This window comes from Alosa sapidissima, chromosome 4, assembly GCF_018492685.1.
Source record: "Alosa sapidissima isolate fAloSap1 chromosome 4, fAloSap1.pri, whole genome shotgun sequence".
NCBI lineage: Eukaryota > Metazoa > Chordata > Actinopteri > Clupeiformes > Clupeidae > Alosa > Alosa sapidissima.
Genome location: NC_055960.1, coordinates 3,760,527 through 3,784,289, shown reverse-complemented (window position 1 = coordinate 3,784,289; position 23,763 = coordinate 3,760,527). Strand labels below are relative to the sequence as shown.

The following is a 23,763-nucleotide window of genomic DNA, read 5'->3' as shown; positions in this document are numbered from 1 at the left end:
TTCAACACTACAAGGCTGCTCTGAAATCATTGATTGGCATATTGTACTATCCGTTATATAGTAAGTCATGGAAATTCAGGTTTTCTGTCAGGGAAAGTCAGGGAATTTTACATTTGACTTAAAGTGGGAAACCTCAATATATCCAGAACGGCTTAACACACATGCTTCAAATTTGGTACGAGTATTTGTATGGACTTAAAAGATGAAGTGAGTTGATGTTGGAGGTCAAAGGTCAAGTCCATGAATACTTTGAGTGCAATATCTCAACAACGTATTGACATATGCTTTAAATTTGGTATGAGTGTTTGTATGGACTCAAAGATGAAGTGAATTGATGTTGGAGGCAAGGTCAAAAACACCTTGAGTGTGACGTCAAGAAAACCTTGTCACACAAGCTTCAAATTTGGTCAGAGGGTTCGTATAAAAAGCACCTTTGCAGGTAGCACTACCAGCTAGCAGCAATAGCCCCACCAACACCCTAGCCAGTGGAATGCATCCCCTCGTGTAATTCTTTGGAATTGCATTTCTAGTTACTTATATGATCTGATCATATACTTTACTTGATAAAATTTACTTTAAGTATTCCCGGTAAGGGAATGTACAAGGTTATACTTGAATTTCCCCTGGGGATCAATAAAGTATCTATCTATCTATCTATCTATCTATCTATCTATCTATCTATCTATCTATCTATCTATCTATCTATCTTCCTTTTTTCCCTTTACCTGTGCTCAATCTGGACCAGCTAAAGCTAAGAGGCGAGATCACACATTGACTGCTTATCTTGGAAATAAATAGGAGCTACTGGACAGGTTAGACATGTGACAAAGGAGAACACAGACTAAGATATCTAGGAGGCGTAATGTGTTTGCCTCTCTGCTTTAGCTGGTCTCCTGTTGAGTTGAAATGGTGTGTTTCCTGTTAAGAGCCTTTAAATGAAACACAAGAGAAACATCCAGCCCCACACCATTTGCCTGACATCTGAAAGCTACTCAAAGTAAGTCCGTAACACCAGCAGGGCAGTTTTAAAGCACCTCTGACCCATCTCCTGAGACTACAGTACGTTTGTTATGTTAAAGTATGCCAGCAATGAGCAAGGGGTTGCAGGGAAGCCCTGAGTGTATGTGCCCCTGCCAGCAGTTGGCCACACCATGCTGGCACCTCCTCAGTCTCTGCTCCGGGGCTAAACTAGTGGAAGGCAGTCCTCAGGCACTGCCTGCCAACACTCCAGTTAACATGAGCAGCCATCTGCACACAGGCAGATGGGAGGGCCGCTCAGGCCCGAAAAAACTCGGTCAGCCAACTAATGACAGTACACAAAGCAATTCTCTGTGCCAAAGCATGAAATTGAAAAATGATCTATTTAGGGAATCTATTGAGAGTTTCTATGACATCTGTTTGGTGAATGAGTGAGGCATACCATTTTGTTTTGGCATACTTCCACAATGGGGGTGATGAAATTAAAAGCATAATTCTATTAAATTAAGCATAATGCTATGTGAATTTTGGTATTACCAAATGTCCCTGTTAGGAATAGAGCCACTGCATCCTTGGCCTAGAGTCTCAGTGACCAAAATTATCACTGAATCTATCTATAACCTGAATTGCAGTATTAAGTGGATGACATACGTTCAAAATTCACCTCCCACAACTTGTTTCCTATAGCTGACCACAATATATCAGGTTTTGTTCTTTGTTCAGGTTTTGAGTAGTGTTCTGCTGGTGTTGGACACTGTACTTTGGTAGTTACAGACACATGATCAGGTGTGGAGATGTTTCCTCATGTCTCACCTGAAGACTGGTAACAGTGAGTCGGCGTGCATCATCTGTAGGTGCACACACTTGCACCAGGTATGGGCTGTCAGGGATGTGCTCATCATTGAACTTCACCGACACCTCATAATCACCTGGAAAAACAGCAGAGAAAGACTTACAGATGCAGCAACAGAGGGAGATAAATGATAAGCCACATTCTATGACTTGACTATGAAAAGCTAAAACTAAAGCGTAAAGCTAAACATAACAAAATGCCATGGAGCTGCCCACAGTCTAAACTACCAAACACCACCATGATAAGTATGCAACATATTTGATACATCTGGAAACTGCTATAATCCAACATCTGTGGCAGCTTAACTTGACCTGGAATGTGTTATGAAGAACAGTCTGACTAGTTTTTTTGGAGGCATAGCTACATGGTCTAATAAATGCAAACATTGCAACATCGCAGGATATGACACAACCACATCGCAGGCCGAGTTCATACCAGGCTCCTGTGCAACGTACGACACCCCACAGGAGCCATCCTTCCGGTCCTCAAAGGAGATTTCAGCTCGGCTTGGACCCTCCACAGCGACCGAGAGGCCCCCTGCACCAGCTTCCCGTGTCCAAATGTTAAACTCAGCTACACACAGACACACACACACACACACACAACACTATTATTACCATTTTTTTTTTTAAAGTGCGTGTTGTGTGTCTGAGCACATATGAGGGAGAGTTCTGTACCTGGGACGCCTGCCTCAGCCTTCTCCAGCCCTGGGCCTCCAGCACGGACTTTATGGGGCCCACCCTCTCCCAGTGGTCCCACAGTGAACTGGAAGGGGCTTCCAGGGACGTGCTGGCCGCGGTACTTGACACTGACCATGTGTACGCCCATCTCCCGTGGGACAAAGCGTATACAGTAGGTGTGGTTGCCCATGGCGACCATCTCTGCATCCTCTGTGGTGCCTGAGGGGCTAGTGACCTGAGCGGATACCTCTCGGATGTCTATCTCTGCAGACACAGGGTGAGATTACAAGATGAAAGTGAGAAAAAGTGTGAAATGGAAAGAGGTGACACAGCTGCACACTTGTGCGAACAGGACTATGAGAGAAGCCAGCTCATAGGGAAGCCTCTGGAAAGGTTAAGGTAAGCAAATGAGCAACCAGGGTAGTGGATAATAGCAGCCACCATGTTGAGACGCATATGCACACACACACACGTGCACAGGCACATAAACATGCATGCACATGCTGGAGGCAAGATCAAGCATGTTCTGCCAACCTCGTTGTTCCCATTTGCAGGGCTTTAACACGCACCCTGCAGCCCCGAGGCTTGGGACAGGGGTGCAGCAGTCTTCCACCAGCACTCACTTCTGCCCTCGGAGAAGCTCCAAGCCCTTGAGGGCCCAGACAAGACTGTCCCCAAGCCCCCAATACGTAGCGAGCAGTGAGAACGGCATATGCCCCGCGATAGCAGCTCACGGGCCAAGGCCAGAAGAAACCATGTCACTACGAGCATATTTAGAGGAAAAAGGAAAGGACAAGAGGAAGAGAAATGAGAATAACACAAGGAGACGACAAAACAGAACAGTGGAAACAGACAAACAAACAAACAGATACAGTATAAGGTATTCAGAGAAAAGTGGAGTTGAGTCTGGGGAAGACATGTCCTTTAGAAGACAAATGAATAGCAATGAGCTATGGAGAACTTTAGCCAAGTTATAAAGACGTGAGCAATGTATGACAGTAAAGTGTCAGAGTGCTAGACACTGAAAGAAGAGGTGAAAAGAATGAAAAGGGTCTGCATTCTGCATTTAGACATTAGGAGTATGAAGAAACATTTAATGGAAATTAATCATTTTTAAATCGCTCTTTAAATCTCATTTTATAATAATAATAATAATAATAATAATAATAATAATAATAATAATAATAATACATTTTTTAAGTTACACAGCACACAATATTAAAAGTAAAGGCACATTAAAGTCCATAAGCTAGCTTATAAAGGTGTTTTTTAAGAGCGGTTGAGAGCACGGATGTGTGAGGGGAGGGAGTTCCACAGTTTGGGTGCACCATAGGATAAGGTCCTATTGTGTTGAGCCTGATGTTTGGTATTGTCAGTAATCCAGCTGTAGATGATCGTAGTGAATGGAAGAGTTTATAGGTCTGTTAGCAGTTCTGTGATATATGGAGGGCAAAGGTTATGGAGGGCTTTGAATGCCATCAACAGGATTTTAAAGTTGATCCGTTGAAAGACAGGGAGCCAGTGTATCTGTATCAGGAGAGGTGCAACATGTTGGGAGGACTTTGAGTGGGTGATAATGTGTGCTGCAGAGTTTTGGATGAGTTGGAGTTGATGGAGGAGTTTGTTTGCGATGTCTGTCAGGATTGTATTGTAGTAGTCGATGCGAGACGTTACAAGGGTGTTGACAAGCACTTCAGTGGAGCGTTGCGTGAGGTGAATTGATGTTTCTGAGGTGAAAAAACGCAGTCCAACAGATTTGAAAATGAAAGGGTACTGTCCAGAGTAACTCCAAGGCTTTTCCCCTGTTTGGAGCAGGGCTCCGAACCGGTTCAAGGAACGAAAACGAAAACCGAAAACGAACGGAATTTTACGGAATTTTACGAGGAGCGGAAACGGAAACGAAAACAAAATGCTCTTCAACTGTTCCGGAACAGAAACGTTATTCTGAAATCCACAAAACCGGTTAATAACGTTTTTTTTTCGTTCTCTATATATTTTATAAAATTTCAAAAGCAAAAGCATATCCTATGTCAGGGAGACTATTTCCGGTTGTGCGAAAAACAAGCCCGCATCTACACTGTTAATGTGAGATAACAAGCCGCTATGTAGCCAACTACTGTAGGCGAACAGCCTAATAATTTGGTTTCTGCAGTTTGAAAAAAAAAAAACGAATAAATGGACCTTTGGTCCAAATGTGTATATTTTGTCTTACTGTTGTAATGTAACCTATCCGTCTGCCACTTCGGATCTTAGGCCAGCTCGTAGCGTAGGCTACTGAAACTGATTTGGAAATTGTTTGTAGCCTATGCGTAATAGCCTATTTTGCCTGTCCACGCCTTGTCGTTTTAAAGTCGGGATTTGAAATGTTTGCGCAAATTATAGCCTATTCTATGTAGAAGAGTTAAACAGGAAATTTGAGATAGGCCTTGTCAGCAACAGACAGGTTCGTTTATAAACAGGGTTGGAATTATAGCGCAAGCCTTTGAAGGTCTCCATATGGATAAAACTTAGGCTACAACCAGGTAAGGAGTTTAGCACGTATCCAGAAATATTTTTGATAAGAAATTATTTATAGGCATAGGTTAGGCCTATAGTAAGTCTGTAGGCTATGGGATGGATAGCCCATCTGAATGTTTTTGGATGCCGCCTGTGATTTATTATTTTTGGGCATAGCTACGATATAGGCTAAATCAAGAGGAAATAATGAGAGCATGTCTATTCTAAGGTAAAGTCCACAAAAATAGACTTGATAGGCCCACCAAACACTGCCGGAACTTTAAGAACGAACGATATTTTGCGTTCCGAACCGGTTCAGGACCGATATGTTGGTGGCGGAACGCATGCAAGAACGAAAACGTTAAACATAGGCCTACCTGAACCGTTCGGAACGGAACGTTTGAAAAATAATTTCGTTTTCAAGCCCTGGTTTGGAGACAGGTATGATGATCTTGCCAATGGAGATTGAGGACATATTGGGGTTTTTTGCAAACGTAGATGTAGTGCCAATGAGTAACAGCTCAGTTTACTTACTGTTGAATCAGATAATTGCTGTCTATATGGCATGGAGAGAAACAAGGAGGCTAATGGAAGTGAGAGTGGTAGTGGGTTTGGTGGACACAGAGCTGTGTGACATCATCATAGGATGTGGAGGCCACAGTGCCTGAAGATGTTACTGAGGGGAAGGAGGTAGATCATAAACAGAAGTGGCCCCAGTACTGAACTCTGTGGGACTCTGTGGTGGAGGATGGAGCTTTCTGATCGGTGGATCTGGACAACATATGTTCTGTCTGCTAAATAGTTTGCAAACCATGCATGAGCTGGGCCACAGATTCCAATGCTCGCTAATCGGTCCCACAGTAGTTGGCGTGAAATTGTGTCAAAGGCAGTGAGGTCTGAGGTCCAGAAGGATGAGACTGGACAGTAGACCAGTGTCAACTGCACGGAGGAAATCATTTGTGATCATCATTTGTAGGCTTTGAAGTGGAAGTGGGGATGGGATATCAAATCAAATAATTCAGAAATCTAGAAGAAGAAAACTTACTCCACTTCACTTATATCAAAGAGCTTGTAGCAATGAGCCACCATAGGCATCAAGACTTGAAAAAAAGTCTTGAATAACATTGTTCTAAATAAGTGGCTTTAAATGGAATGTGGATTTAAAAAAAAAAATAAAATAAAAAATAAAAAAATAAAAAAATAAAAAAAATAAAAATAAAAAAAAAAATCACCCAACATGTCTGGTAACCTCTGTGTCACATGTAAAAAAATACATTTAATGACAACATATCCCAAGTTGACCAGGAGGAGTGCACTTGGCATGTAGTTTAGGGTGTACTTGACATTGACAAGGATTATATAGACACCTGCAGGGTGCACAAACAGACAGCAGTGTAGATCTTTATTGTTCTGTAGAGAAATTTCCTAATCGCTTCTATCATTTTTATTGGGAGTAGACTTTTTTCAGATATATTATGTGCATATGTTTGCATAGCATTCAACATGTTTTTTCCTCACCATGTGTTTTTGCTTAAGGAGTAGACCAAAGAGCTCTCAAAGTCATACCTTGGCAGGACACAAGAGCGTAAACAATTGTAGCTCAGCCAGATATTTGGCTGCGTTCCCTGTTAATGCTGATTTTCAGTTCAGCTCATGCGTATAATTCTAGTCACCCAGTCTGCTATTCCACAAGTAGTCTTTTGTCTAAAAAAAAATCTGTTTCACCCAGAACACCACGTCAGCGGAGGTGTCAAATTCTTATCCTTACCCTGACACGCATCATGAACATCTACCCCTCTGGTCGGGGAGCTGATGTCATACCTTTTGTCTGCTAGATCTGAACAATATGGTCCCTCATACCTGTTCCAGCAACACTGGTAGCACTGTCGTGCCAAGCTTGACACAATGTAGGCTGTGCTCCGTGCCTGCAGCGCATTATCTGGCATGGTGCCACTGAGGAAATGAGAGGGGCAATCGTGTGAGCCATCCATCAGGACTGGCCTCATTCAGCTAAGCTGTCTGGCACATGGCCTAGAAGAAGCTGCTTTATTGTCCTCTCATTTTCTGACAGGTATCCTGATAACTCATCTGCAACGGTAATGGAGTTGGCATTCATGTTCTAGCCGGGGTTTTCCAGAACATGGCCCCAAGAGGGGTAGCTCACGCCAGAAAATATGCATCAGAAGTCATTCAGTTAGCTTCACTAAAATCAGTCAAGTCGTGCCATCAGCACTATGAATTCAAGCAAGTATAAAGAGTATGGCTACATTCTTTCCCCTGCCCCACTTCCATCTCAATTTCTACAGCTCACCTACTTTGTCTATGCATAGCCGAGTTTCTTTCTTGAATCCTTTATGCTCACTCATTTTCCTCAGTCTCTCTCTCTCTCTCTCTCTCTCTCTCGTGCAGGGTAGTAAATCACTGCTGAGCGAGGCCGGCAGGGTTGGTGGCGGGTGGGTTCAGACCCGGGTTGAACCTCTTTAACGAGCACCCGCTGCCTCAATATCCCACAGAGCCACCCCAGGTGACCGATGTCTTACATTTGATATCTACTCTCTACTCCAGACACAGAGTGCAAACAGATGGAATGTTAGGGTTACAGCAAGTCATGTCACCTGAAACACTGGAGTCTTTTTTACCACATAGAGGAGTTTGTGGATGACAGGGGTCAGAATGTGAGAACAGTTTAAACCAGATTTAAACCTGCTGTAAATACTATGAAGCTCATGAGAAATTAAAAGGTTTTTGTGTTGAAAAGATGATCCAAAGAGACCATCAAATAAACAAGTTCACAGTGACGCCCACAGAAGAGAGCTACAAATGTTCATATGTGTGATTACCAGCAAATAATTAATTTCACAAAGTAAACGATCCTAACGACTTCACTATATAGCATCTGAAATATAAAACCTCAAATTAAAACTCAGAACATGTTTATCCAAAACAACCTATGGTATGGCAGACACACATTTTGATCAGTGTTTATGCACCCTGAGTAGTAACTGAACAGCCGGTCCCTTTTCCTCCTTACCAGGGATCTTCAGATTGAGGTCGCACACACTGCCCACGCTGGCCACAGAGGCAGCCTTCTGCCTGCGGGTGATGCTTTCGCGGATGCGACCCTCTCCTGTTACCTTCACTGAGAAGGGACTCCCTATGGGCACACCCCAAAACAGACACCGCAGAAGCACAAAGTCAACCAATATCCAACACCCACTGGCACATTAGTCAGCTCCCCTCCATTAAAAGTTAACAAATGTGTGTGCACTCCAACATCTGGGAATATACTAAAGCAATGTTGTAAATGCTACTAATGTGGAGCGTACCTGGGACATGCTCCTCAGCAAAGCGGATCGACACTATGTATGTCCCAGGCTCCATGGGACAGTAAGACACTCCACAGGTGCCATCCTCCATGTCCTCTGTCTGGATGTCCACCTTACTGGGGCCTTCTATGGTCAGAGCTAGGCCACCGTAACCTGAGCAGAGGGAAACAACCAGGACTTGTCATTAGGGCTGGGCAATATGGCTGAAAACTGTATCACGATATAAGTATTTCATATCTGTCGATATCGATAATTATTGATTTTTAAAAAAAATCTATTTCAGATAAGGACCAGAAGGGAAAAAAAAGTTAAATTTAAACACTTTTATTTTAAACTTAACCTTCCTCTGATTTTAATCCCCTCAGTTATCAATCAAAGCAAACAGGGAAAAGAAATAGCAACACAATCATGAAAAACACTCAAATAAATAAATGTGCACATAAGTCTGAATGAAAAGCAGCACTGGTTGAAGCCTGGAAATATTGTAAACAAAGTAGCTTAATTTGCTAGTTTATCATAGTCTACTGGTTAGACTGTTCAGTTTTCCCACGTGTGTTTAAGTTTCAAATGAACACTTTTTCTTCTTGGGACAGGCCCGTTTGAGTCTTGGAAAATACTTTTCCATTTGCATCGGGATTGAAATGATTAGAACTTAGCAGTCAATTTGAATGCAACAGTTTTGAACAAATTCGTGCAGCGATGCTAACTGGATTTAATAGCAATTTAGCCAGTCGTCTTGCACGATTGTGAATGTTTGGATTACATGTGCATGAGGAGGGATGCTCCTGTTGAGAGGGAGAGAGAGCACGGGGCAAGGACTCATTGAGAGTCTGTGTTGAGGTAGGCCTACTTCTATCGCCTACTCTGGTAGAGTTGCACATAGCTACAATGGAAGATATATTTAGACTATTTATTTATGGACAACGCAAAGCGGGAGGTGTGTGTTTTAATTATCGAATGTTCTATCGAACGTATTTTTTATTGATATCGATTACATGTCTATTGCGATACATATCGCTATCGTTTTAGCGATACATATCGCTATCGTTTTATCGCCCAGCCCTACTTGTCATTACTGCGGGCTGAAAAGCAGTGCTGAACAGTGAAACAAACATTATTTCTCAACAAAAGCACTATAAGCATACAGTATTCAACATGCACTTAGTAAATGCTTATGATCAGATTTGCATTGTTTCTAGTACTAACCACTTTTAGTCGGATAGCATCTTCTTAGTACTAAAACTCTTTGGCTTTTTCTTTGGTACCACTAACAACCATTTCTATGCTCGCTCCGTAGTCACTTCCCAACTTAATTGATTCCAGACCTACTAAATTCTGTTGATAAGGTAATATCAACATAAAATAAAGTGTAAAAACAGGCATTCTGGCATTCCTTAATGTAGTCACAGCACTGGAACTGGGAGGCTGCCATCATGGCATGAAAAAGACTCATGAATACAGGAAGTGAGGGTGAGGCAGAGTTCCAGGGGTGGTCAGAAGGGAGTGCCCACTGCTGTACTATTTCCATTAGAAGCTCTCAATTAGCCCTGGCATCTGGCACTGCCCTCTTCAAAGCTGTGGGAGTCACTAAGGTCAGGGAGGCTTTCATGTGGAGAGCACATGGGAACATTAGGGTCATAAAATCCATCTAAACAAGTCTGAGCGCAAGCTGTTTGCATCATGACAGAAGAATGGCGATATGGTGGAGAGGAGAATGGGGATCTATAATCTTGAGAGCCAATGCCTGAAGGGTGTAACATGCATGATTAAACTGTGCATCCCCAGTATGACATCCTTAACTCAATCTTCAGGTTTAACATTGAGCAACAATGGAAAGGGAGATAAAAAAGAAACACGCCCGTCTCAAGCTGGGAACACCACAAGACGGAACTGTCAGCGTTCAGTGTAGATCAAAACAGCAAAGAATTCCTCACCTGCTTCTCTAGTGTCGACAATAAAGTTTGACATCTCAGAAGTGTGTCCTTCTACCAGGCCCTGACCATACACCTTGACTTTACTGGCATCTCCAATTTCAGACTGCACCACCATGATGGTGATTGGGCTGTTGGCCACGTGTCGGCCATTTTTCTTGATGCTGACCAGATGCTCTCCAACCTCCCGTGGAATGAAGGAGATGCCTAGAGAGAAGAGGAGACACTGTTCACTTTTTGGCTCATCTCAACCACAGCAGCATATAATTACACATCTATTTAAGATATTGGTATGGCAACAAGAATTGGCAGAACATCTGTGAAAAAGATGTATAAATAACACCCTTCAACCAACCCACACCCTTTCATAAAACAAGGCTGAACAAAGAATTTGCAAGTGAGAAGCATTAACTACAGTAAACTACATGAAATAAAGACTGAAAACCCCACTAAGCCAGCAAGCCATCATTCCTATAGTCGATACTTCACTGTAAGTGGTAGGTACTGTGCAGCTCACCAATATGGTTGTTGGGCTGTCTCTTGAGTAGACAGGGCTCATCTCGACCTGAGGGGGCCTTAATACTGGCAGTCAGGAGGCTGAGATCTGTCTCATTAATGTCCAGGGTGAAATCAGCTGCAGAGCCCAGTTTCACCTGAGACCTCCTCTTGTTGTCCTCTTAAGAGGAAAAGCACAGAGCAGCACAAACAGTAGGTTATGTGTGGAGATTGGGCAACTGATCCTTTGGAGCACTTTCAACAAGGAATTCATCAATTACATATCTGTTGTGCTAATGCATTGAGTGAGTCAAATCACTGACTTTACAGCAAATAAAATAATCAATTTTGACCTATTGCCTCACCAGTGACACGAGCTGTGAAGGGGCTCCCAGGAATGTGCTTCTCATTGTAACGCACCAGAATGTTGTAGTCACCAGGCAGCGTGGGAAGGTATGTGACCGTACAGGTGCCATCTTTATTGTCTACACAGCTTATTTCAGCTTTGGAGGGACCCTCAATAGCCAAATCCAAACCACCTGGGATTTTACAGACACCAAGTGACAAAAATTAGGGCCTTTGAGGGCAGCTTCCTCAAATCTCAGAGCCTGACAATGACATCATGCTAAATGATATGACTGATGTGGAAGAAGTGAATAACAACACTTTAAATCTGCCACAGATGACATTCCCATCACTCAGCTGTGATTAATGCTGGAACGTTGGACAAACTCTAAATGTTATGATGCAACCTTTAAAGTAATGACAGGGTTACTTCACAGCTAAACAAATACCCAATGTTTTGTCAAAGCATTCCTTTAGGTTTAATGTCATCAAATGAGATGAACAAGCAACTGGTTTACAAAATAAAAAGCACTTTGTTATAATAAAATTCAGATCACATTCCAGTTAGACATGACCTATGACCATGCTCTGAAAGTATTAGATTTGTAAATGGCACCTAAACGAAGTAACAATATGCCCGCTCACCCTCAGAGGCATCCTCGGTGTAGATGGTGAAGGTGGCAGTCTTGTTGGCAACACCATACACCAGGCCCGGTCCATAGGCAGTCACGTTGGGACCGCTGGCGTGGTTCACATAGAATTGCAGTGGAGACTCTGTGGTGCAAAAAGCAGTTAGAAATATCAATCAAGAGCCAAGACAAACAAATGTTCACTAATCCCAAACAGCTTACTGATTTGACTGGGCCTTTTCAGAAACATAATTCAGTCAAAGCCATTCCATTGTTCATGGGTACATCCTGTGCACACACATGAACCATGATGGCAAAGGTCAATGACTAATCTAACCTCCACTTGGGAAACAAGGTAACATGTAGGAACAGGACACCCTCCAATGAGAAGGTTTTTAGACCACCACATTAGAGCGAACAAAAACACAGCAGTGCTCCAACTGAATTAAGTCCAGGCAATCCAACGAAAAGCCATTTTATTTTATACTACCTGCACACCCAGATTTCCTTAAGTGAAAAGAAAAATGCTTGAGCCATTATCTACAGTACCTGGAATAAATCACAAACTACACTGGATGAAAGTAATGTTACGTCATGATGTCTAAACATGCACTAGCCTATTGATTAGAAGGCCTGACTCACAAGGGATAATCTGAGTTTAGTTGCAATAAAATTTAAGCTTTTATTTCCATAATGTATGAGAGTGAGGCTGGTGGAGGAGTGTCTAAGATCAAGTGAAAGCCCAGCAGCCCCTCCCCTCCACAGCAGAGCAGGCTCTCACAGGAGTCCAGGAGCCCAGCCTCGGCTCATGCGTCCTGTGTGGAGACAAGCCGCTCACATTCCCCAGGCCTGATGTCACCCAAGAGCACTCTTTCACCACTCCAGATAAATCACAAGCAAAATGATTTTCTACTCCACAAGAACCCTTGTCCTCTCTTTCATTCTGTTTAAACAAATCACTTAAAAGGCTTTGGAGTCCTTCATCCTCTGCTCCAATAATCACATTTCCACACCATGGAATGACTTCAAGACAAAGGAGTCCCCCGACAGGAAATTCATCACAGGGAATGTTCACTACATTGTGGAGGGATATCTGTGTGCAACTTGTTCCGGTCGCTGGAACAAGTAGAACACCCTGAAAACATGCAGCAGACAACCTGGCCTTTGTAAGACGGACCATTACCAGAGAGAAAAGGAAAAAGGGCTCGCACCTGGAATGTGAGTGCCATTGTACTTGATGTGCATCTCATGCAGGCCAGCCTCAGTGGGGGCGTATTTGACAGTGACGGTGCCATCCTTATTGTCAATGATCTCAGGCTGGGTGGTCTTCCCTGATGGCATGTGAACCTCTCCTGGGCAAGCAAAAACATGCAGGCATCGATTAAAGTTCCTAGTGATGACTGGTCATGAAAGCTATTGTTTTGAACCTTTGTTTTGGTAGCTTTTGTTTGTGAAGATGGATAGAGGGCCTTCCGACAGGCACCTTTGTGGCTTGTTTACCTTCGCTCCCCACAGGAAAGCCAACTTCTTAACGCTTTTCTAAGGCTCCAGTATTGTTAGTCTGACAAGAGCTCATTTAGGAAAGTAGGCTCCATCATGTTATATTTACCATTTCTGTACAACTTCTATGCCCAGTGTCAGGTTGAGTGATGTGGTTTTTATAGAGAAAGAAAAGGAATTTGTATTCTAGTCTGTCATATACTATAGTCATGGGAGAGGACAAAGCAATACATACACACATTCATCCATTTGCGGGACACCCACGTGTGTGTGCATGATCATACGTGCACAAAATTCCTTGTGAGATCACGCAGAGGTCAGGGCAACAGCATTACACCATGTACCTCCTCAAAAGCAATCCGTGGGCATCTTACCTGTGACCTCCCCCTTCTTGAGGGTGAAGGGAATCACCATATCGAAGGGCCTGAAGCCTGTTCCATTCATGCTGTTCACAGGGATGTATGAGCCATCGGTCACCTACAAGAAAGATCAGAAAAAGGCCCAAACAGGTAGGTCAGTATGATGCACAGGATGGTATGTACGGCAGGCCAGTGTCATCCACTTGGACAGAGCCAGGCAGCCATAGCAAATGAGGGCAGAGAGACTAGACTTATGGCGATTCAGCAACAGCTGTGACGTGCATTAAAACACCAACAAAAAAAAGGTACAGAAATCACAGAAAGAAAAAAAGAAAGCTGTTTGACCTCCATCCCACTGGGGAAAGCAGAGGGTCTGGAAGTCCTAAAGAGAACAAAAAAGATAAAGAGAGGAAAGAAACACTGCAGTTGGAAGAAGTGTGCTAGAAATGGAGGGCGGGGGGTTGTGAGGCCATCTGTGCAGTGCAGCAGTTCTCCTCAGACATCATCCAAACCAACATGGATATCTCTGCTACTGTTTCTCTGGAGATAGACCGCCCACACTTCCCCTGTGCTGTGGGAACACGTAGAAGGCTGCACATTTGCCATGTCTAGTGTGGTGGCATGAAGCAAGGGAGTGGTCATTTAAAGACGCCAGGCTGACAGAAGGGGCACCCCTCATTCGCAAAGGAAACCAGATAACTTGCTATCTTGCTTAAAATTATCCATAGCACACACCAGATTCGAAGACAGCATCATATAAACTCAGGATAAGCTTGTGCTTTCAAGACTAGGGTCAACTGAGCATCAGGCAGAAGGCAGAGGGGAAATGCAACCCTGCAAAGAATGATTGGTGAGGCTCCATGGAATCAAATACACTTTAGTCTTGGCATCAATGAGGAGAGAAGCCGTTAAAAAGGGCAAGTGAGACAAATTGTTTATATGCATCTTCAAAGGTATCTCTTCATTAGGAAACCATACAGACGAGGAAACTCATGAGTGCAATCTGCCAGCCCTTAATAGAAGTGAGAAATCTAGAAAGGAAGCAGAGGAGCGTGTCAAGACGAAGGTGAGGGAGTGTCACTGTGGGAGAGCATATGGAGAGAGTGTGCAAGAGTGTGTGCATCTGTACCCAGGGTTTGAAACCAGCTCCTGGAGCCATCTGCTGCTGATGAGTGGCCTGCTGTTGCACCAGAGGAACCTCATCTGTCGCCTGAGGGGAGTCATATTGGAGGTTAGCAAATGCACACACACACACACACACACACACACACACACGTATACGTGGTCACTGCACATAATCCCCAGACAGAAAAGTGTATTGACAATAAATGACCTGGTAATAGTACACATTAGCACTCATTGCTAGCTCACGCATAAAAACACAACATGCTCTGACCACAAAATTGAACACTAGCACGCATGAGACGTCTTGGAAGAATGCCATACTGAGACTTCTGGAACACCAACATGTCCAGGATTGATTACATTTCATTCAAACCCTCACATGTGATTGCATTCTGTACTGTGGTTCATTGAGTTCTACTGTCAATCCTGACATTCTCAACATAACTTTGAAAAGAACTGAGGACTTCTTAGTCTTCCAACCCTGAAGGAATGCCATCTCTGTAGAGCTGCAATATATGCACATGAGCACCACAGCTAAATATGAATCAGAAGAGTCGTGAGTGTTGTAGTGTGATGTAGTCAGTATTAAGGTCAGTTCTTAACACTCCAACACTGAGAAGACGCATGAATAACACCGTCTCACCGTGACTTTAAAGGGACTTCTGGGAATGTTCTCGCCTCCAAAGCGCACATAGATGACGTAGGTGCCAGGTTTCGGGGCAGTGTAGAAAATATCAAAGGTTCCGTCTTCATTCTCTATAACTTCTGCCTCCACCTCAGTTCCATCGGGGGTGACAACCACACAGGACACCTTGCCCTTTCCAGCACCCTTGGTGTTGACCACAAAGCCCACCTCCTCTCTAATGCCAATGGTGGGGCCGATTCCAGGACCTGACCAGCAGAAAGAGAAGTCAAAACAAGAACCACGTTTCCCTGGACTTCTTAAATCTCCCATATGTATGCATCCTAAAACACAGATTCAGTGGATACTCAATGGATCTAATGCTACTGAGTAATGTCAGTGTACACACACCTGTAACCGTACACTTGCTGGCGTCACCAGCGCTAGTGGCGCGCACGCGGTACGGAGACGTGGGGATCTCATCTCCACCATACTTGATGACAATGGTGTAGCGGCCCACCTTATCTGGCACATAAGACACTTTGTAGGTGCCATCACGGTTATCCTGGATGTTGACCTTCTTGGGTTTGCCGTCCTGATCCTAGAAACAAAGCACAGAGGTTGAGAGACATTCCATTCCTGTTCCCATGTAAAACCTGCGTGTGTGTGTGTGTGTGTGTGACTTCACCACCATGTTAGTCATGTTTATGTGCCTGGCCCTGTTTTGAAATGTGCACTATGCCAGAAATGTGTTCATGCTGCCTCAGCAATACACCGTGTCTGCTTCTCCACTCCATCCTAGATTGCATCTGTGCTGCACTGTAGGTTTCCATGCCACGGTGTGCCAAGCACCTTGGAGTGACCGCATGACTGGCACACAGAGGAACCTGTGTCTGCAGCGTACTCAGAGATGGAGAGAAATAGAACAGGAAAAACTTGACAAAAAAAGTGAACAGAAGGCAAGAGCAAAGCAAGACAATTCCAAAGAGAAATGGAGGGAAGGAAGAGAAAAGGATGAAAGAGAGAGAGTACCAGATGTTGGTCCAAACCTTGAGCTGGGACAGAGTGGGATCACTTCCTGCACAAGCCTATGAGGCCAAACACTGACTTGGGTATTTTATGGCTACCGTAATTAGAGAAGCAGGTTTCACCCATTACTGAATAGTGGAGAATGAGTGATGGCGGGCTCATTTGTCTGTGTGAGATTACACTGAGCCAGGGGCCCAACCAGGGGATACAGTATGTCAGAGCCCCGAGAGATGCTTATCTATTTCTCTCTCTCTCTCTCTCTCTGGTTGGCTCTGAACCACCAAGGACAGACATTTGGCTTCAGTGAAGGTCAAGTTAAAGAGTGCAGAATCCCTTTATAATGAAACTGCTGCTAAAGCTGCACACAAACAACATGTGTTGCTGAGGCCCCAGTGGAAAACAGCCCATGTTAACCCAGGCTGAATGGGACTGTGAAAAAGCAGTTCTGCTCCAGACTTGAGCACTAAAACTCTAAAGACTTGAGAGGTGTTGTCTATGGAGGCCTAAGCCAAGTACATAATCCAGACTTTAATACGGTCACTGGGTTCTCTGGTGAGGCGAGGGGGAGGAACACATATGCATTCTGGGTAGTGGTGAGTAGGTGTGGAGGAGTGAGGAGAGGCACTCACAGTGATGTGCACAGACAGCTGGCCCTCCCCAGCATCTTTGGCATCAATGGTAAACTCCACAGGCAGGCTGGCAGGCACTCCAGCAGTGAGCCCAGGCCCACTGGCCCGCACCTTGCTGGCATCATGAGTGGGCTGCACCCGCATCTTAAATGGGCTGAGAGAACAGAGAGAGGCAAAGCAGGCTGTTACGTAAGGTGCTGTAATGATAAAGTGACATGCTTCAGGCAAAAAGTAGTTATGGGTGAATAAATGCTTCACTGTGCTAACCCTCACGGACTCTAATATTGACATTGATACGCCTAATAAAACCCCTTAATCTAGAAAGGTAAACTGTACCAGAGTGTGTGTGTGTGTGTGTGTGTGGAGAGGGGGAGCACACCTGCGTGGAACCTCCTCATCTGCATACTTGACTGCTAGGGAGTACTGTCCCTCCACAGAGGGCGTGTAGGCTACGGTGTGGGTGCCATCTCCATTATCAGTCACCTCCACCGGCTCCGCAACACCTACATGCACACACGCAAAAGGCCTTTGGATCAATGTGTAAACAAAGGTCTGATTGTTCATTGGTGTGATTTTGTGTCAATGCCAAACTAAATGTGGCACTTGGACATACCTTTAGGTCCTGTGACAGCCACAGAGAGAGGGGCCACACCTGCCTTGCTGCAGTCCACAATAAAAGTCTGAGGGATTTTAGCCCTGACACCTGAGCCAACTCCAGGCCCGGAAATCTTCACTTTACTAGAGTCCACCACGTCTGACACCGGCACCTTAAAAGGACTGCCTGTAAACCAACAAGCACAGACAACGTATAGGTATTAAACAGTTAACATGTTCAGGTGAGCACTAAGAAAGCACAGTTCACACTTAATTTTTTTCTCCATTATTTAGTTTGGTGACCAGAAATCCTTGACGTACAGTAAGTAGCCCTCCTGTACAAGGACCCTGTGTACAAGCACCCTAATACAAAATAACTTATAAATATATTAGTCTTATGAGTGTTGCTCATGGATATGCTAATATATGTTTTTATATAGAATGCAGGAACTGCAAATGATGTGGTCATGATCCCCTTTACAAACAATGTAAACACAAAACAGATATCTCCTTGGTCATTTATCAAAACCCAAACATGACAAACTGTATTACTATCTTGGGGGTGATGTAGTCTGCAGTCTGAAAGATTATTCTCCAGATGTGCAAAATAGCGTAATATGTGCAATACACACTGTATGATTTAGGAGGGTCATTTCCTTCACTTGTGGAAGAGATCCAAACCATGCAGTTCTGGAATGGTGACCGGTGTACAATTACGCAAGCATGCCATTAATGACTAGAGAAAATGGGTTAACCACCGTGGTTTGTAAGAATGCAGGAGTATCATAGGAAAAATGGATGGTGGCTACTCCCTGCCCTTAATAGATTTTTAGCATGGGATTTATAATGACATTGAAAATGCTTGCACAAAGTCTTCACAACATGGCTGCCTGAACTAAACCAGAGCTAAAAACTAAACTGTGTTCAGCAAGTGATGCTACAGTACCTGGGATGTGCTTCCCTCCATAGGTGATGTTGACATCGTACAGGCCAGGCACATAGGGAGTGTACTCCACATTGCAGCTGCCATCTTTGTTGTCTTTGCATGACATCCTGGATTCTGAGGGACCTTCAACAGTGATACCCAAACCTCCAATACCAGCCCCTCTGTCAAGACCAGGAAAGCACATGAAAAACACCCTTCAGCTCAATGTGGAAACAGAGAGTGGCAAATGTACAGTGTGCTGGAGATGTGAAGCAGCTGGGTTACCTAGTGGTGATGGAGAACTTGTTGGGTTTGTCGGTCAGGGCCTGCTCCAGCCCTGGGCCCTTGGCCAACACACGGCTCGGATCACAGCCATCGGTCACTCCCACCTGGAATGGACTGTTGGGGACTGGGGAGTCATCATACAGCACCTCCACACTGTGACTTCCTGCAGAAAAGCAAACAAGACCCAGTTCAGAGGTCACTATGAAACAAATGATCATATAGGTCATCCTATTAAAATAGTTAACAAAAGTGACTAAAATACAGTTGCTCTGCAATCTAAAAGGGCAGTTACTGTAGTTGGGCTGTGTTGGATTGGTACACTGTTTGTCACACACCATTTTCAAAGGGTGTGTACTCCACGTTGTAGGTCCCATCTCCTTTGTCTGTAATGCTGCAGTCGGTCAGTGCACCAGAGGGGTTGGTCACATGGGCCTTGATGTGATCGCCACCTGACTTGGTGAGAGGATGAGCGTCCACAGTGAACTCGGTGGTGGCCTCTCTGAAGACCCCTACGCCAGACCGATGGGAGGATGCAAAGAAAGCCAAATGAGAAATGGAGAACAAAGAAGAGCCGACATACTGACTCTCGGCTTGTGAGAAGATGACGACAATATTTTTTCATGGGCCATACAAACTGTTTATAAAACTGTCATCATTGAACTGTATAGCTTTGAAGTAGAGGGAGAGTTCTTTCAACAAAATGGCTGTTCAGGAGAATGCTCTCTTTTTACAGTAGGCGGAGGTCACAGCTGTTAAATTCAAAAAGCAAAGAGACTGGGACAAAGTGAAAGACAGGGCTTTTGATTGACCTGCCTTTGAATATCCATATTTTAAATGAATAAAAAACCATGAAAGGTCTGTGATGTCATGGGAACAATCAAAACAATTACAAAACAGCAATATCGACTTTCCGCTTTTAGAAAGTGGACTGGGCTGAACATGTCATTCCACACTGTTACACTATTGTCTTGCTGTGCAAGTGTTTGTTTATTTAGTGTTGTTGGGTTGTGTTGTTCGGTAAGCCCCTTATTACTAATGAGATGCTCCTCAAACTTACCTTCTCCTTTCACGCCTGGTCCAAACACCTTCACCTTGCTGGTATCTACAGCAGGATCGACGGCCACCTTGGCAGGGAAGTTTGGCACAGCCTTACCCCCATACTTCAACATGAGAGTGTACATGCCTGCAGTGAGGGGAACATAGGTGACTGTATAGGTTCCATCCTTGTTGTCCAGAACCTCGGTCTTGGCCTTAGCGCCAGTCGAGTCAGACACCGCTTCCATGGCAAGCTGGCCAGGTCCGGCTCGGGAGCAGTCCACATTCACCACGCTCGTCTCAGCCACCCTGCCACGCTTCAGCCCAGAGCCCGATGCCACCACCTTGGTGGGGTCAAAGGGCATCTGAATGTCAGCGTGAAACGGGGAACCTGGGATGTGCGTGTCCTCAAACAGGATGTTGACCAGGTACTCTCCAGGTTCGGTGGGCAGGTAGGAGACCGAGCAGGTACCATCACCATTGTCTGAGCACTCAATCTTGGCCTCTGTCGGACCCTCCACGGTCAGGCCAAGCCCACCTGTGCCAGCACCCTTTGTGTCGATGGTGAACTCAGCAGGGTTCCCCACAAGGCCTCCCTTCAGGCCAGGACCAAAGGCCTTCACCTAACCACAGGAAAGCATTTCAGTACAGCTGTGTTACTCTGCCATCATGACATTGTCCAACCCCCTCATACTAACATCAGCATGACGGTCAAGGATGGTCATGAGCATGATATAAGGGGAAATACACAACACACAGAAATCACAATTGTAATGTAGGGCACAAAACTCAATAATAAGGTTTTTAGATTGTTTTTTCCTGTTTCTTTATCTACCTTGCTGGGATCTGGTGGCAGTTGGGCCTCCACAGGGAAGGGGCTTCCCGGCACTGGGTTGCCATCGTAGCAGACCTCCACTGTGTAGACACCTTCCTCTTTGGGGACGTACTTCACCAGACTGGCTGCCTTCCCAGGCTGGGGTTCCACCTCGCAGGGCACGGCTCTGTTGGAAGGGCTGCTGATGCGGACCTCCAGTCTGCCCTGGCCACCAACCCCTTTGGTGCCCACAACAAACTTCTGATCCTGACCCACCTCCACTCCTGTGTAGCACAAAACAGCAGCTTTACAAAACCTGCTGTTCTAATGTCTTTCATAAGGCTACTCACAACCATTTGGGAAAAACAAATTCATTCTGGGTTTTTTCTTTTTTTTTTCGGCATGATGATTGCTCTCTTAGCCATATGCTAAACTATGGACACACTGAACTGAACAATGCTCTTCACACAAGTATGATTAGGAGCAGCAGCAGAGGAGGAGAGCACAGAATGAGCATGGGGCATGCTGGTACTCACGGCTGTCCAGTCCGTCCACCTGGATCTTGCTCAAGTCCAACGGGGCTGCCACACCCACAGCAAAGGGACTCTTTGAGATGGGGTCACCTCCAAATGTTACAGTGATAACCATTTCACCCTGTGGTGCAAGTTGAGTGAAATTCTCTCATTACAACAGTTAAGGCAAAATGCATTCAATTTGCTGTTCCATACCATCATCTATGTCAGTGGTCCCCAAACTACGGCCCGCCACCTCATTTTGGAATGGAGGTGGCCCCCCCAAAACATGTCCGTAGTATACAGCATCCGGTCCGCAGGGGAGTACAACATCGTCAAACTAAAACCTCCGCAATTTTCCCCTATGGCGAGTCTTAACAGTACACATGTAATACTCTTTATGTCCACCAGTGGTTATTTTGGCACTGTTTTGCATTTGCCATCGAAAACGGAATGAAATGTAGGCCTACCTGCAAACAATGTAAGAGGCCTATGCTGACTACATCAGTGCTCAAAGTATTTTAAAAGTTTATCAATTAATTGTTAATAATTTACTAATAACTTCTATTCAAGTCATATTTCTGGGACTTTCTGGGATAATTATTTCTATTTTTTATTCACTCGTTCAAATGTTCATACAAAGAGTTCACAAAGTTCTCATTAGGTGACTGAAAGTTAGAATGGTGGTCATTTCAGACCACTTCAGCACTTCATAAAATTCTCATAGTTTGAGAACTTTAAATTATTTCTAGGATATTCACAACTTGAGCTGTGTATGTAAAGACACAGAATTCAGAGTTCACACATTTTTAATAAAAATATACATTTGGGACTCCCTGCTAATACGTTTTTCTATTAGTATTATTTAATTTTACACTGATATGGCATGATAATATAAACACAGCTAACAATGGTATTAAATTGCAATAGCCTATGATTAAATGTAATAGAATATTCAACTAAGCTAGACTGCTGTTGTTCACAGCACTAAGCTATTTATGGTTACTGATTTAGAACTACTCCGAGTCTCTGGCCCTCTCTTGGAGCCAGGCATAGTGAGCTGGCCCTGGGAAGAAAAAGTTTGGGGACCACTGATCTATGTAAATCCCTTTACACACATTCAGATGTAAACTGCACTAGAACGTCAAGAATTAGCCCACAGCATTTCGGATAGAGAATAACGGATCTACAAACTGATCCATGAAAGCAGCTCTCAACTACAAATATATAAGCATTTCCAAAAGAGATGTCTGAGTAAGATTCGACCCGCACTGTAACCATGATAACCTTCAACCGTCAGCACACCAGTGAGTCATACTGGAAACTTGGGACAGCATACCTGTTGGACAGGGGTGTATTTGACAGTGTGGGAGTAATCATAGTTGTCGATGATCTCAAAGTCCTGGACCGGCTGACCTTTGGCTGAGCTGGAAAACTGGACATCCAGAGGTGCTTTGCCTGCCCCTTTAGTGTGCACAGTAAAGTGGGTGGGCTTCCCACACTCCACTCCTACACACAAGGAAAAAGAGAACATTACACACACCGGGGGGGGGGGGGGGGGGAAGAGAGAGAGAGAGAGAGAGAGAGAGAGAGAGAGAGAGAGAGAGAGAGAGAGAGAGAGAGAGAGAGAGAGAGAGAGAGAGAGAGAGAGAGAGAGAGAGAGAGAGAGAGAGAGAGAGAGAACTAATTCCATATCAATATCAGTTGCTTAATACCAGCATATCATTGATTGCCATCACTTAGTCTGTAGTAGTAGTAGTAACACTTTATTTGTCCCAGAAGGGCAATTATTTTGCAGAGGTAGCATGCAAGGTTACACAGAAACACACGCGCTTCCACAAGATAAGTCAAAAGACAGAATTAAAATAAGTCGAAGAACAGAATTAAAAATAATAAATACAAGAAGTGTATGGGGCAGAGGGTTATCTCTGTGTCCTAGAGTTCAGTAACTGAACAGCAGATGGTATGAAGGAGTGTTTGTATCTGTTGGTTCGGGCTAATGGATATTTAAAACGGGAACCAGAGGGTAAGATCTCAAATTCGCTGTGGAGAGGGTGGGTATAATTTAACAGGATGGATTCAGCTTCTTAATTGCCTGTTCCTCATACAGCATGGACATACTTCTCTGTTGGACACCAGTGACTCTACTACACACCTTAATGACTTTAGAAATGCCATTTTTCTGTTTCAAATTGAGCAGGGCATACCAACAGATGGCTGAGGAGGTAAGTATTGACTCAATAAAAGATATATAGAAGAGAGTCATCAGGGATTTAGCTACATTAAACCTGGCCAGCTTCCTAAGACCGTATAGACGCTGCTGACCTTTTTTACACAACATGTCTGTCTTATGGGAAAAAGTTAGCTTGTTGTCAATAATGGAACCCAGATACTTTTATTGCTGGACTCTCTCAATGTCCTGCCCATTGATGTTTGTGTTTGTGTGGTTACAGTCTTCGTGTCTAAAATCAATACACATGTCCTTAGTCTTGGTCACATTTAGCTCCAGAAAGGCTTCCTGACACCAGTTCACAAAATAGTCTATGATGGGGCCATCAGTCTGTTGCTGATGTGCTCATTTATTTTCCTAAAGTATCTTAG

The 23,763-nt window shown here is 44.2% G+C and overlaps 1 protein-coding gene across 1 annotated transcript in view; it reads right to left on the bottom strand.

The window, feature by feature from the left end:
* LOC121707430 (filamin-B) overlaps positions 1–23,763 on the bottom strand; it is a 63,897-nt gene that overhangs the window by 7,442 nt on the left and 32,692 nt on the right. The window contains exons 18-41 of the mRNA XM_042089980.1: positions 22,502–22,671; positions 21,187–21,304; positions 20,672–20,934; positions 19,859–20,459; positions 19,137–19,310; positions 18,802–18,964; positions 18,538–18,698; positions 17,611–17,778; positions 17,377–17,500; positions 16,998–17,151; positions 15,751–15,940; positions 15,361–15,608; positions 14,722–14,802; positions 13,608–13,710; positions 12,945–13,085; positions 11,750–11,878; positions 11,125–11,298; positions 10,782–10,940; positions 10,268–10,471; positions 8,334–8,486; positions 8,039–8,161; positions 2,509–2,775; positions 2,267–2,404; positions 1,792–1,907 (exon numbers count right to left, since the gene is read on the bottom strand). Of these exons, the coding sequence (XP_041945914.1) occupies positions 1,792–1,907; positions 2,267–2,404; positions 2,509–2,775; positions 8,039–8,161; positions 8,334–8,486; positions 10,268–10,471; positions 10,782–10,940; positions 11,125–11,298; positions 11,750–11,878; positions 12,945–13,085; positions 13,608–13,710; positions 14,722–14,802; positions 15,361–15,608; positions 15,751–15,940; positions 16,998–17,151; positions 17,377–17,500; positions 17,611–17,778; positions 18,538–18,698; positions 18,802–18,964; positions 19,137–19,310; positions 19,859–20,459; positions 20,672–20,934; positions 21,187–21,304; positions 22,502–22,671 (4,322 nt within the window). The remainder of the gene's footprint in view (positions 1–1,791; positions 1,908–2,266; positions 2,405–2,508; positions 2,776–8,038; positions 8,162–8,333; positions 8,487–10,267; positions 10,472–10,781; positions 10,941–11,124; positions 11,299–11,749; positions 11,879–12,944; positions 13,086–13,607; positions 13,711–14,721; positions 14,803–15,360; positions 15,609–15,750; positions 15,941–16,997; positions 17,152–17,376; positions 17,501–17,610; positions 17,779–18,537; positions 18,699–18,801; positions 18,965–19,136; positions 19,311–19,858; positions 20,460–20,671; positions 20,935–21,186; positions 21,305–22,501; positions 22,672–23,763) is intronic.